Source organism: Emydura macquarii, unplaced genomic scaffold, assembly GCF_026122565.2.
Source record: "Emydura macquarii macquarii isolate MOO-44397 ecotype Brisbane River unplaced genomic scaffold, CSIRO-AGI_Emac_v2 contig_312, whole genome shotgun sequence".
Lineage (NCBI taxonomy): Eukaryota > Metazoa > Chordata > Testudines > Chelidae > Emydura > Emydura macquarii.
The window spans coordinates 14433659-14448723 of NW_027130449.1; the positions used below are offsets into that span (position 1 = coordinate 14433659).

Here is a 15065-nt window from a genome sequence, read left to right on the forward strand (position 1 = left end):
CCTAGTGGGTGGACAAGGACTGTTGCTCTCGGGGCAGGCTGTGACTGGTGCCTAGTTGTCAGGGACTAAGGGCTGGCTGGGGCCTTAGGCCCCATATCAATGGAGCATCCGAGCAGACAACGGCAAACCCATTTACCTGGACATTGACACCTAGCAACCCACAACCCAGAGGGCTAGTGTCCCCCCCTCCCCCCCCCGGCCTTGCATGGCCCCAGCTCGAGAAGACAGGCCTGGGGCGGTGGGTGGTCAGCGCTGGCTGCCGGAAGGAGGTGGGGTTCTCGCCTGGAGCCTGAGGAAGGAACCAAATGGAGGGACACAGCCACAGCATGACCCAAGGGGTTCACGCCAGGCTGGCTGGGCTCTGGGCTACCCGCAATGGACTGTGCTTTAACCGGCAGGGCTCTGGGCTGCCTACGCAGTGCTCCAGCTGACTAATAAAGCCGACCGTGTGACAGCGCTGTGGGCGTGCCACTGCCAATACTCGGCGAGGTCTGTTATTCCCTGAAGCGTCTCTGTGTCTCAGGTCGGGCTGTCCCTCGGGCACACTTGCTGAGCGGAGAGGCAGCAGGAACCGGGGCAATGGAGTGTGGATGCGGAGGCAGCGGGGGCCCAGGGAGCCAAAATACAAGTTCGTCAAGGGCCCTATGTTCCCTACGGCCGGCCTGGGAAATAGGCTGGGTATGTCTAGCACCAGGTGTTCCACCTGCCTGTAACACAAAGTCACGCCCCAGGTACACACAGCCCGTGCACAAAGAGAACACAGGCCCGAGGCAGGCATTAAAGAGACCCACGCATGCAGCACCGGTGCACACACATATGCAACATGCACACAGGCATGGAGCATATCTGCATGCCCTGCATCCTCCTCCAGGTCTGTACATTGTTCATGCAGCATGACCCCGTGAAGCATGTCTGCTGTAGGATTTGATGGTACGGCGGCTCGGCTGGGTGAACTGGACCTTTCTCCCAAGGAGCTGGTGATAAGGAAAGGAAACCCATTTGCGTACAAGCTTTGACCCTCGCTGGGCAGGGCTTTATTGAGACAAAGCAGCACTGACTGATTTTACAAAGTTATTAAATTATTAACAATTGTGTGTGTACAGGTGCACTCCTGACAGCTCAGAGGTGAGAGGGTTAAAGCCTCCGGTGCAAGGGGCTTGGCCCCTGGAGAGAACTGCCCCCATTCAAATGGAGCACTGGGCAGGAAGCCTCCTTCCAGGCAGTCAGGGCAGCTCTGGAACTGGAAAGAAATCATACAAATGGTTAATTCAGCAGGGGAGTGGTTACCTGCCGACAGGTGCCCAGCTCAGCGCTGCGCCCCCTGCTGCCAGTGCCTGCGGAGCATCTCTTGCACAAACACACCCTGTGAACACCCCCACACACCCAAGGGGCTAGGCCACACCTACTGGACCATCCTGCCCCCCTGCTGAGCCATCGGACTGGCTGAGAGGTTTTGCAGCTTGCAGCTGCACTGGTTGAATGTCAGTACTGGTTCCTTGATCAGACCCAAACAGTTTATACCTCCTGGATCCTCTCCCCCCCACACCACATCCTGGCCTCGGTCTTGGTCTTGAACAGCAGCATTGGGAGCAGGTACCTCCCCCAATCCGCTCTGCAGACACAGCCCATGCCGCGTGCACAGTCCAGACACAGCCCTTCCATGGGGCTTGGCTTTGTTACCTACAACTTCGATAAGTACATAAAGCTCAGACTCAGACATTCTCTCTAGGCTGGGCAGCTTCCAGGGCTCCTCTCTATAGGCTGCTCAGTCCACACCCTAGATCCTCTGCCTCCCAGAGGAGCCCTCCCATCTCCCTTGTATTCAGGCAGGATACTGAGCTTCCTGCCCCATGAGTCAGCAGAGCCCACGTAACCCTTTCCTAGCAGGGTGGGCAGCTGCTTACAGGATGCAGTGCGTCAGGCATCACCGCCAGCCTGGTACACTGTACGGCCCTGCTATCCACGCTGGCTCCCCCGCCATTACACCTACCTGCAGCTACAGCTCCTCCTCGTCCACTTGTCTAAGGAGACAGAAAGAAAAGAGAGGGAAGGAGAAAGTAGCATCAGCACAAGCCAAGCAGCCAAGGGGAAAGTGAAATGCCGTGAACGTCCCCAGCCCGTTAGCCCAAGTGCCGGCTGAGCGGGTGACTGAAGACGACACTGACCTCCTCCTCTTCTTTGCGCCGCAGCGGAACCGCCGACCTGGAAACCAGGGACAGAGTCTGAGGCCTCATTCGCCATGGCTGATGCACAGAGCCCGTGCCCCTCTGCAGCCAGTGCCCCCTGCCTCCCCTCCCGGTGCTCTTGTGCTGGCACTCGCCCTCATTCTTCTCAGGGCTCCTCCCCACCTGCCGCTGCTCCTCTTCTCTGTGGTGTAATAACCCTGCTGTGTCTGTGGGCGAAGAGCTGCTCAGCCCAGCGTGGGCCCTGCAGCCGCCGCACAGGGACTAGAGGTGCAAGGTGCTGCTGGTCAGAGCCAGCCCCCCAGCAGTGGGATCTCTAGGCACAGCCCCGGCTGCCCAGGTGCACCGGAGTCCGGCTTGGAATCCCCGGAGCTGTGGGGCCAGCAAGCCCTCCTGCATGGGGGATGGGATGGGGTCAGAACCTTCCCGTCTCTGGACTGACCCCTAGCTTTGGTTTTCCAGCCACTAGGTCTTGGTTAAGTCCCATAGTTATTTTCCTCCTTGTCTGACTCCAGCGTTCAGCCGTAGCCGCCTCCTGCCCCTGCCCAGCCTGGAGGGAGGTGCACTCGGAGAACAGGCTCTCCCACCGGCCTGGGGGTGCCAGTGGGAAACGTCCGCCTCCTTGAACTCCCTGAGCTTTCCCAGCAAACGAACACCTTTAGCCAAACGCCCCCAAGACCCAGCTCGGCATGGCCACCAGCTGAGAGAGCCGGGGCCGCCTGCTGCTGGGAGCTTCGCTGAGCACAGCAGCCACCAGGAAAGAGCAGCCGGCAGACTGGGACCCAGCTGGAATAAGCGGTTATCCCGCCTGCAGAGGTTGGGAGGAGTGGGTGAGACGCCTGGCTTAGGTTTTTAAAGCACCCATGGCGCTTTGCACAGGAGCTCGGATGCTGACCCCGTGCTCCCAGCCAAACTCCAGCCCAGGTAGTTCCATTTTGCACCTCTCTCTAAACTGCCACTGCACTTTCACGTGCATACAGTTTTCTCCTTCCCTATAGCGTTGTGAACTGGTAAATGCCTGTTGTGTTTCACCCCAGAGCTGGCTGCATGTCAGCAGTGGGCAAAGTGTCCCCTCTTTATATAGGGTTAGGTTTGCAAACCTGCCTAGCATGCTGGGTCCGGTGACTCAGTGGGAGCTGAGCACGTTGGAAAACCTGGTTTCTGTCTCTACCTGGTGTCTACCAGCCAGCTATTGTTCCCGTTTTTAACGAGTGACCTTTTCACCCTGAGCCTTAAAGCCCTCGGAAAATTGCAAAACTGATTCTGCAAACATTTGCACAATCCTCCCCCCGCCCCGACTCCATTCTCTGTTGGAATCTTTTGTCCTGATGGAATTTTCCTACCAGCTTCTACTAAAGATTAACACGCGCCCAAATCTGCATCTCAGTTCTGAGCCCGGCGCCCAGCCCCCAGCCCAGCGGGGCCTCCCGTCGGGAGAGCGAGTGTCCCCACAGAGACAGAGGCCATTGTTCTCACTGATGGCGGAGCACAGGGCGGGGCGTGAGGGCCGGGGACGCCAGGTGAAACATTTCCAGGAGAGTTTGAAGCTCCAAGCGGGGCTGGCGGATGGAACTGCCGCTGCTGGCGTCTTTCAGGGCTAAGCCCGGGCCCCTCCGCCATGGGATGGTTTAACGTGATGGAACTCGTCCTGCCCCGGTGCATGGCTGCTAGCGAGGCCTGCCAAGCTGCGTGCCCACAGCTCAGATGGGCCAGGAACGTCCCGGGCTGCGCTGTGCTGTGCTGTGCTGAGCTGAGCAGGCAGGGCCCAGCTTGCCTGTATCTGCCTGCATGCAGCACGAATGCACCCGCTTTTCCTCCCTTCCCCTGTCCTGGGCAGCCAGTGGGTGGAGCAGAGAAGAGCACCCCATGCGACCCCAGCCTTTGGGCTGGTCGCAGACCAGTGCCCCCCCGCAGTGCCAGCGGCCATGTACCTCCCACTTGCGACACTTACTGAGGATGATGATGAGGCCGACCACAAAAGCCACCACGGCGAAGATCAGCCCCCCGTTCCGAATGGTCTCGTAATCTTGGAAAGAGACAGAGGCGGGTTAGCCTGGCAGAGCCCAGGGAGCCGGGCCGGGGGGGCGCACCGAGCTCTGAAGCGCCTGGATAGGCATGAGTTAGCGTGTGCCGCTGGGTGGCCCGGGCCTGTCGCCGCAGCGCCAGCGGGGCGTGGGCTGCCGCCTCACAACGGCGCCTTGAAGGACTTTGCTTCTGACGCGTACGCGCCCCAGTGCCGCACGGTTGGGTGTCAGGCCCCCCTGGCCCCTCTGGGACACGTGTGTGACGTGCGCGGGAGCAGCCCAAGGCATCCCGGCGCTGTGTGATGGGCTGCGGGATGGTTACCGGGGCTGGCATTGCCTACACATCCAGGGGCTAAGCACAGGGCAGAAGGGTGGCCTGGGGGCCAAGGGCCATTGCGAGATCTGGGTTCAGGCCTTGGCGCCGTCAGACTCCCTGCCTCAGTTCCCAATCGCTCTCCTCTGTCCTATTGACAGTGTAATGATGTGGGGCCGGGGCCGTCTCTCCCTCTGTCTCTGGCGCGCAGGCCCAAGAACGTATAAACCCAAGGGCCGGGGCAGCCCCGTGTCCTCGTGGGACCGTGCAGGGACGGGTCTTACCATAGGTGAACTTGTCGGGTGCCTGCTCGGGGAGCATGTCTGAAAAAGAGGAGCAGTTCAGTGAGGAGCCTGTGCGGTGGGGTCACCCCGCGGCTGGTGTGCACATGTAGCCCCCAAAGCCCAGGGATCAAAGCACTGCAGGCCTGGGAGTCCTGGATCCTCAAAGCCTGAAAATAACACCCACTGCTCGGAGACGACAGCTTGTAACTGCTGCTGCTTCCCAGGCACCTGCGCAGCCCAGCAAGCGGTGCTCTGGGAGCCGCATCTTGAGTGACTGGTGAAACCTAGGAGGGGCTCCCAGTCCCCAGCAGAGCTCTGCTAAGGGAACAGGCAGAGTGCACCAGAGAGCGGAGCTGGGGAGCAATAAGGAGCCGTTTGATTCCACAGGCTGCATCACACAAATCACCCCTGGGGTAGCATAACTGCTTGCCAACGAGTCCCCAGCAAACTGCTCCTGTTTTCCTTTCAGACTATTGTCCATCGTGGGAAGCAGCTAGAGACGTGCCGGATTCCAGCCCCCTGGGAGTTAGGGAAAAAATTGATTTCCAAAGTCAAACTTCCTGGCTGGATCCAAACACCCCTTAAACTTTGGGAAAGATCCAATCTCGACCATGTCTAAAAGCAACCCGTTCAGGAGGAGGAGTGAAAGGTTAACCTGGGTAGTAATCACTGGCACATTCAATATTCACCTTCTAACCTGCCTTTCAAACTCAATTATTTATCAACGCTCCTGGCGGAGACTGTGGAGTATGGGGCAGAAAACAGATGACAACTAAGACGACTCTTATTCATCTACCTACCACCACTTTGCATTTTATAGTGTTGGCTTCTTTTGTAGGTGGGGCAGGGGGAAATTTCATCAGTCGTGTTAATCATTGCATTCCAAGCAGGAAACGTAGGGGCTGGGGAATAAGACAGAAAAGAGGGATAAAAAGGAAAGTGCTAGAATTGGCAGAGGTTCAAAGCTCCATTTTAACCACGGGAAGGTTTACTGTTCAGCCCGTGTCTCCCTGAATGGCTCCGGGGTGTCTTGGGACCTAGGAACGAACTCCTCCTACGAACCTGTATTTGCACCAATCAGGCACCGGTTGTGGCATCGGGTTACGTCCCCTGCACCCAGGTTTCATGCAGGGCCTGCCTGAAACATGTCAGAGTTGGCAATTCCCATGCCCGCTGGGGAAACGGCTGGGGCGCGCTGGCCTTCTCACTGTCCAATAGCACAGCACAAAACCGTGGGCTGGAGCTACTGCTTCTACCCAGACATATCACAAGATAACACCACTGCGCTGACACGCTCAGTCTGTCCCAAGGCTGCTTCTCTCTGCTCAAGGTCCCCATTACCTGACCACAGATTTCTATGCTGGGAACAACTGGGAGGGGAAAATCCCTCGAAAAAAATACTGAACCTTCCTCCTATAAGTCATGCTTTCTGCTGAGGGGAGAGCCCTTGGGGTTATTTGAGCATCTCTCCTCATCCACAGAGGGTTTCCCCTGCTCAGCCTCCCTGCAGACCCCACTTTCCAGAGGAGAGGATGAGATCACGCCAAGCACTAGGATCAGGCATCTAAAAGCATCAGCCAAAACCTTCACACTCAGGAGCCGAATGGCTGGCTCCTGAAGCCCTGTTAAGGCTCCATCCAAACAGCAGCCTGTGCCCAGCACCATGGAAAATCAAACCACTGCTGATTTCAGTGCCCGCACTGGGATTTTGCCTGGCATAGCACCCACACCAGAGAGTGGTGGGAACGCTTCCCTGATAAATGCGCGCTCACCTCCGCCTGTCCACATAAGCCCAGAGTGCCATGTCTGCCTGTCACACCCGCCAGCAAAGCCAAACTCCAGCCGCAGGGAAGGGGCAATGAATGGCACCTCCCGCTCCTTGGGTCCCAGGTCCAGCTTGGCAGAGCACAGCCCTGCACCGACAGGTGCGAGTTTGTCCCCAGAGCCAAAGCGCCGAGAGAGCCTTACCGTCAGCCATCTTCCCAGCGTGCGGTCCAGCGAGTGCCGTGGTCTGGCTGCGTGCACCGCTGGGAAAGCAGATGAATTGGGGGACAAGCGTCATTAAACATTAACGGCCTCGGTGTAATGATTATCCCAGTCACAAGGTGAGGCACACGGCCCAGACTGAGTTTTGGAAACATCAGACACCTTGAGGGGCAAAGGAAAGAACAAGCCGCTGCAGCCGGCTCTCTCCAGTTCACACGGCAAGCTGGGCAGCTCCAGAGGCTGATCTGGACCTGGACCCAGACCCAGACCCGGACCCAGCCTCAGCCTCTGTTTGAGCTAGGAGGGCAATGGAGATCAGCGAGGGGCGTCTCAGGTCTGCCTGAGCCCCAGCAGGGCCAGGGGAGTGGCTAATAACCAATAAGGGCACTTTTCCTTCTGGGGTGCTTTGCAGACCTTACCTACCCAGCCCCCACAAGCTCTGCCAACTGGGCCCTGTCATGATCCCCATGTTACGGGCGCTGGGGGGGAACTGAGGCACATAACGGGGGAAGGAACTTGCCTGAGGTCACCCAGTGAGACAGTGGCAGAGCTACGGGATTTCTTGACTCCGGCCCTTGGCTCTGATCCTGAGATCGTGCCACTTGGCTGCTTAGTGACAAAGAAGAGGCAGGGGAATCCCTGCCCCACCATCACTCTGGCAGCTTGGCAGGGTGCAGGGGGTCCCACAAAGGGCCAGGCTAGAGGTCCGCATTGCTTGGCTCTCCTGCAGGCCCGTGTGTGAGTTGCTGATGGAGCAGCCTGCCCCAATCCCAGCCCTGCAGAAGGGATAATGGGGACACAGCTCAGCAACCGCAGCATTCTGCGCCCAAGGCTTTGGTTTTGCCAATGTCGTCTGCATATGCTAATCACCCCCCTCCTTCCCCCCCCCCCCGCCTGTAAATCAACCCCCTCCCACCGCTGTATCCACGAGAAGAAGGCTAAATGCTGAGCCCTCTGTTAAGTGCAGTTTGTTCTGTTCTGGCAATCAGTGACCAGCAAATCACAGTCACGCATCCCAGCGGATTACTGTTATCGCGCTTTCAGAGTGGAACCAGCCCCAAGGGCTTCTCTGGGCACCAGATTCCCAAGAACCGCTGGATCCCAAGTGGCAGAGTGCACGGGGATATAATGGGGTGCAGGGTTCTCCTGGGTTCACCCCAAGAATGTCACGTAAGGTGTCACACAAATTATAACCATTGTGCGCTGCATGTACAGAGAACACGGAGGAGTTATGGGTATACACTAAACTGCACGGTCTCTAAGTCGGTAGTTAAACATGGGTCACTCCAAGGAAGCATCTCCTGAAACAAAGAGGGGAGACATCTCCAGGGTGGACCCGTGTGTGTCATACTATAGCAGTCTAAGTCAAACGCTAATGCAGAGCTGGCACAGACTTCAGGACACTAACAGGAAGAAGTAAACAGCAGGGGGCAGAAGGAGCCTGTCTGGAAGTGAAACCAAAGGCTGCTCTGGTATGTTTAGGGTGCAGAGACATCCTTCGCCTAGGAAGCGAAGGGACAGAGAATTTGCTTCATGAAAAGGGGGATGTCGGCTGGCTTGGCTGAAAGCGCTGCATAGCCCTTGGGGTGAGACGTGCTTCCTCAGACCCGAGAACACCTGGTTAGTGCAGTTTAGGCTGTGCTAGGATGTATGTAACAGTTGTTCCCATCTCTCACCAGTTTTTACCTGAATCTCTGCTCTGTCTTAGATACATTTCTTTTTGTTTGCTAACTTGCACTCAAGCGCTGTGCGAGATACAGGAACAGTGGATTAAGGTGAAACTGGTACATGGGGGTACACTGTTCCTTGGGGAGCAGAGATGGGATTTCTGTGGGTAGCCAGCGAGCAGAGGCTGCATTCTATAGGGGGGCCCTTGGAAAGGACTAGGAGGCTGGGGTGCATCTGTTGTCACCCTGCCAGGCAAAGCCAGGGCTGGGTAGCCCAGCGGAGGGGGCGTGAGTGGCCGACAGGTTGGTTGGCTTAGGGAGCTAACACCCAGCACAACTCTCTTGCACTGCAGGCAGCTCATCACAAGGCCATTCACAGCCCTGGGTGCCCCGAGAAGCATCCCCACTCGTGCTGGGCATGTCCTGTGCTATCCCCACCAGCAAAGCCGCAGGAAGGTCAGGGCTCCCTATGGCACCCGCGCCCCTGCTGGCTGCCCGTAGATGAGGAGAAGGCCTGCTCAGCGAGGCTGTGCCCTGCTCCATGTCGTGCCAAACACACTGTTACCCGCTGCTCTGCTCCATCCCAGCTCGGATCCTGAGACAGGCTGCGCCGGGATTGCGCCCTCTGCACCGAGGGATCCCCGTATAACGCGTGGGAGGGGCTGGCACTTGGGGACAAACTTTCAAACACGCAGAGGCAAAGGTGCTGCCCCGCATTGCTCCAGCCGACGCCACAGACTGGCACTGTTCTGCCCGCGTAGCACCAAGCCCCTCTCTCACACCGCCTCCCTGTTCTCACTGCCTCACACGCTCCCCGTCTGTTTCCAGATCTCCCTTCAGACCACGTCTGTCCTCCCTGGCCTAGACCTCAGCAATCCCCTCTCTGGTCTCCCGTTCTAGCTGTGCAGTGTTTCGGGCCGTGGCGCAGCTCAGATTACCACAGGGGCTGTGCAAGAGGAAGCCGAGTTGTACTGAACTCACGTTCTTACCGCACTGTGGAAGCCGTGCAGTGGCTGGCTCGCCCCACACCCACACCCACCCACACCCACACCCACACCCACACGAAAGTCTCTGATTATTGTTAGAATTTCTGCTTGCTGCAGAAAATGGGGCCATTCAAAGGTGACGTGGAAAGATTCCCTCCTCCTAGCACAAAACTGATGTTAGTGCCTGCCATTAGTCAGGAGAGACAGTCAGCTCTAACAAAGCCCAGCTGTTCCACCCTTGGCCCCCCACCAGCTGTGCTGTTTGCACTGGCGGCTCCCAGGGCCGTGACACTGACCCACTGCTGAGCCGCGGAGCAGCTTCCCATAGTTTCTTCTGCTGCAAGCATCAAGCGAAGGAAGAGACGGAGGGAGCCCTGTCTAGCTGGCTGACATCGCACAGACTGAATTAGCGCTAAGGCAAGACGGTCACAGGTCACTCCCAGCCTGCAATTTTGTGTCTGTCTGAAAAGGACTCTCTACACAGCTGCCTGGGAGATTGCACACATGCTCATTGAGGGGTGTGGGTTTGGTTTGGTTTCTAACGCATGTACACAATGCATCTGACACACACACACACACACGCACGCGCCAGCTCCACATTTTGCATCTTGGGCTCATCCCAGACTCGAAGCTCTGCTGGGACCCCTGGAAGGGCACTGTCCTGGTAACTAAGGAAGATGGAACGAAATTAAAAAGGAACCTGAAATCTCCCCAGCTCCCCAGCCTGGCAGAAGGCAGCAGCTGCAGGATGCAGCAGAGAAAACGCAAGGGCAGATTAAGGCAAAACAGGGCAGGACCCAGCAAACCCTCAACGCCTTCTTCAGGCTTCTCCCAGTCCAACCACGCGCAGCCCCCTCTTCCTTGCCATGCTCTGGCCGCCCTTCCACTCCTGCGGCCTTGTGTTGGCGGCAGCGCTCAGCAGGGCTGCCCTGCCTCAACCTGGTGGCCAAGTTCAGGATCTCCTGGGGCCCAGAGACCCCTGAAGCCAACAGCAAACCCCTGGTTTCATTGCTGCAAGATCAGGCCAATGCAAAGCACAGCCAGCTGCTCCAGCCAGCCGCAGGCCGTCACTCAGCGCTCGGGGACGCCCTGCCAGGTGCGTTACACCAATTCCATGCACGCTGCCTTGACTCCTGCGCCGGGGGGGGTGGGAGTTCAGCCAGCAGGTTACTGGCGCCATTGCCCTGCGCCCCACAAAGCAGACAGCCCAACATTCCCCTCAGTAGCGAGAGGAACGTACAGTCTGAGCCACGGGCCACATCGATCCCCCCGGCTCGCCACTGACCTGCGGGGCACGAGGGTGACTCCGATGGAGCTCTGGGGCGACCGAGACTTGGCTGGCGCACGGCTGGGGGCGCTCTTCCTCCATTGCTTCCGTCCAGCCGGGGCTTCCAACCGTTCCTGCAGATTATCAAATAGCCTGCCCAGGCTAAAAGTTACAAGACATTTGGAGACAGAACATGACCATTGTCCAGTGGAATTCATCCCTGGCTTGTGTCCAGCCCTGCACACTACACTGGAAAGCTACAGGGCCAGAGGTGGCTTTTCGGTCATCCCCACAGCCACACTCACCCTGTAACCGGCTCGGACACTCACCCCGAAGCCTGGGAGAACCCCGCTTTCCCCTCCATTCTCATCTCCCTTTGTTGTGCTGGCTTTGGTTTTTTCTCCCTCTTTCCTGTGTTATCATCTGAGCAGCAAAACCTCAAAGGAAGGATTAACCGCTTCCAAGCTGGCGTGATCCTTCCCTGGACAGGCAGGAGATGGTCCTGTGCTGAGGGTCATGCCGCTAGCCAGCTGCGATGGTCCTGGGAGCGCCCCGTCTGTGTCCCTTTGACCCCCGGTAGAGCAGCTTGGGAGAGGAAGGAGAGAGCCACACAGCAGACTCCCGCTGGCGGCTGCAGAAGGAAGCATGCTAGCCGGAGGTGGACCTGATGCCCCCTGGGAAAGCAGCTCCTGTTGCGAAAGCACTGTGCTGCCAGGCCGCTCTGTCTTCTGCAGAGACGCCCAGCCCTGCAGTGTGAAGAATAATCCTACCCTGCCCCCTCGGTACCCTGCCCACTCGAGGGCCCCACAGCACTTTACGAAGGGAATTGCACAGGGAGTTGATGCGATTCACCCAGGACCACAGCAGCAGACTTGGGACTGGAACCCAGGATCCTGACTCCCAGCCCTGCAGTCTGACCACAGATGGGCACCGCGTGCAGGCTTTGCCAGTACAAAGCGTGCGTGCGTCTCCATGCTGCGGCCCTGGTACTGAACTGAACAGTGCATCCTTCAGAACGACGACGTCGGTCGAACAACAGCTCCTTTGTCTTTAGAGGACATCACATCTCCCCACCGCGCACGGTCAGCCCGCCCAGTCTCAGGCGCTGGGGAGCCTGTTGGCTGCAAGTCCCTGATTTTGCATTTCACAGTGTCAGAGGCTTTGTGCAAGAGACGCTGAGGCCCATGGAAATGTCCTAGGACTCTAGACAACCCAAAGTCTAGCTGTGCCTGTGGCAAGAGCACAGACAGACAGACAGACAGACAGACAGACACTCAAGATCCTGTGCAGCTCACTTGTTCACCCAACACATGTGCGCATGAGGCAAACGCCCTCAAACCCAAACGTAACCTGCAGCTTGAGCTGCGAGCGCTGTCTGTTGTGTTTCCACCATCGCACACCTAGCCCAACAGCCCAGCTGCAGGCCTCCATTAGCTTCGGTTACGCTTTGGTTCCAGCACGAGTTCAGCGTGCGCCCCATCAGCATGCCGTGCAATGTCCACGGACAAGGGAGCTGCTGCGTGGCCTGCGCCAGCGGGCCCGGACTTGGGGGATCCACAGCAGAAGCAAACGCAGGAAGTCCCCATCTGGAATCCACCTGCTTCCGAGCGGCCTGTAGACGAGCAACACCAGGCGCTCCACGCCCCGCTCGAGCAGTGTGTACGCTTAGCTATGCCACACACAGCTCTGGCTCCAAATATTGCTGCTATCTGCTTTCAAGGGAACGTCAAAGTGGCCTTTGCACACCAGAAAGAACGTATTCCCTGGGGAGCTGTTTTCTCATATTTTCAAGACTGCGGGCGCACCGAAGCACAATAGTCTTGGAAACTCTGAAGGTAAAACAAAACCTTCCAGCAATATTGCTCCATCTTTCCTGCCAGTGGGTGATCCTATAGTTCCAATTTGCTAAGGGGAGAGCCATGAAACTGAAGGGAGTTTACCAGGGTTTCTGGGTTAGATGAAGGGTGACATTATTTCACCCAAGTAAAATAGGTCATAGGGAAAATGTCTTGCATGTCTCTGGTGCTCTGTTGCAGTGGTGAGAGTAATCCATGGTGCTGTCCCCATCTCTATTGACCAAAACCTGTTTAGTCCTCAGAGACAGTCTAACCTCCCATCCCCTTCAGCCTCGCACAGAACAGAGAGGGGCAGGATTGCTGGCTGTACAGCCAGCTGCCCCACAGAGTGTCACTGTGCTGGGGCATTTCACAGACCGACTCTTCCACCAAAGCATTTGCTCGTATTTAAAACACCACCTCCCGCTGCAGGAGCTGGGAAGATGTGGCTATGAACGTGACTAATTATTAAGAGTAATAGTATTTATTATTTGTATCGCGATAACGCCCAAGTGGTTGACCCGTAGCCATTGTGCAAGGTACTGTACAAACACAGAACAAAAAGACAGTCCCTGCTGCAAGCCCCTTACCGGCTGGCTCTGCTAACCACTGGCTCTTGGTTCTCCACCCATACATCCCTGCATTGTGGCACAAAACAGTTCGAGAATCACTAAGATAGAAATGATATTTTATTCCTTTTTCCCCCTTAGATTCTGGATCACAACACAGAATACAACAGTCCTTTATCACAGCAGCAGGGTTTGCCGATTTATAATGAAAACACAACAGCTGGTTTTATTTTACAACAGTCAAGATTTTGCCATTTTCTACATGTACAATTTTTAGTTATTTTTTATACTGACTGTACACTACAGACACTGAAGTCACTCGGAACATAGAACTCATGATGTACGTACAGCGAACACTCGGGGGCTGGACGGGGAGGGGTTTTGCTTGTTTGCCTGTTTGAATCTGTGGAGTGCCACCAAGAAAAAAGAATATACTACTACCTGCTACAGCTCAGACAAAGGTAAGGGGATGAGGTACACAACACGCATTCACTCTGCCTCACGCTGCAGGACAGGACGTGCTTCCCAGCTCCTCACGCCATTGGAGGAAAAGCAAATATTGCGCCTGTAATCATGGATTCCAAAGAAACCCTCCTTCTGATCACCCACTCATCTTAGAGTCCAGGGCAGAAGAATTAGGATGGATAAAAGGGGACCTTCGCTCTTCCTAAATCTCCATGGAACAGATCTGGACGGACACCGACATTCTGAAATCTTTAATTTAATTGAATTTATTTCCCCTTGTTTTCTCTCACTTTGTTTCTGTGCATCTTCCTGGCAAGTGCTGGGAATCTTACCAGGTAACCCGACAGCATGAGCCTGCCTACATAAGTCAACAGGAAAGACTGCAGGACTGGGCCGGATTTCTGTGCGCTCGGAGGGTTGGATACGTGGCCAGACTTTTGGAAGTTTTGGGGTGAACTTCACCCTGGGCCATGGGCCAGCACAAAGGCAGGCAACACTCAGCTCCCACTTAAACTTGGAATGCAGCACAGGAAATAGTGGTGCATCACACATCTGCACTGGGGCAGCCTCCACCACATCCAAGCTGCCCTCCAGACCCCTCGAGGTTCATGCAGCACCATTCTGAGCTCTATTTTCCCTGCAGAGGCAGAGGATGTTGTACAGCAAGTGGATACAGACAATGTCGAACTGCTCTGGAATGACACATGACATAATGCCATGGAGTCGACACCCTGTACCCCACCACAGGGAACTGCCAAGGAATTAACAAAGGTGTGGCCACTCATAATAAAGTGCTGCTGCATTTCATCTCCTGCAATGCTCCCTGGTCCCTTTGCTGTCTTAGACAAATAAGAACTGGATCTTTCAAAGAGACAATTTATGAGACAAAACCTGCTTAGTCCTCAGAGACAGTCTAACCTCCCATCCCCTTCAGCCTCGCACAGAACAGAGGAGAGGGGCAGGATTGCTGGCTGCACAGCCAGCTGCCCCACAGAGTGTCACTGTGCTGGGGCATTTCACAGACCGACTCTTCCACCAAAGCATTTGCTCATATTTAAAACAACACCTCCCGCTGCAGAGCTGGGGGGAGGTGATTTTAGGGTGCTGCAGCAACAGGCCACATGCTGCATTGAGAGAGCTCTCCCTGGATTTAAACCGGCACAAAGGTGCGGTCTGAGTACTAAAAGCAACTGGCTTCTCGCTTTCTCCTCACCAGCCAGTGCCCTTGGGGTCAGCTCCCTGGGGGCATGAAGGTTATTGCTGAAAGTGCAAACTACAACTGCAGTGTGTCCCCAAAGGGTCTCTGGCCAGCCATACTGCATCGTATTTTATCTGCAGAGTCAATTTAACTGAACAATGCCCTAAACAAAACTGAAGTGATCCCTGAAGCCCTGTCTAAACTAAACAAAACTGCATCACAGGAACCTGCTGCTTGCAACGCTTTGAGCATGCAGCGTTTGTGCTACACACACGCACTCCCCCGCCA

The 15065-nt window shown here is 56.3% G+C and overlaps 1 protein-coding gene across 1 annotated transcript in view; it reads right to left on the reverse strand.

The window, feature by feature from the left end:
* Positions 1-998: 998 nt before the first annotated feature.
* Positions 999-15065, reverse strand: part of FXYD6 (FXYD domain containing ion transport regulator 6) — a 40048-nt gene continuing 25981 nt past the window's right edge. The window contains exons 9-15 of the mRNA XM_067566988.1: positions 6773-6831; positions 5605-5706; positions 4805-4843; positions 4135-4209; positions 2166-2202; positions 1991-2021; positions 999-1240 (exon numbers count right to left, since the gene is read on the reverse strand). Coding sequence (XP_067423089.1) covers positions 1997-2021; positions 2166-2202; positions 4135-4209; positions 4805-4843; positions 5605-5706; positions 6773-6831 — 337 coding nt within the window. The 3' untranslated portion in view covers positions 999-1240; positions 1991-1996. The remainder of the gene's footprint in view (positions 1241-1990; positions 2022-2165; positions 2203-4134; positions 4210-4804; positions 4844-5604; positions 5707-6772; positions 6832-15065) is intronic.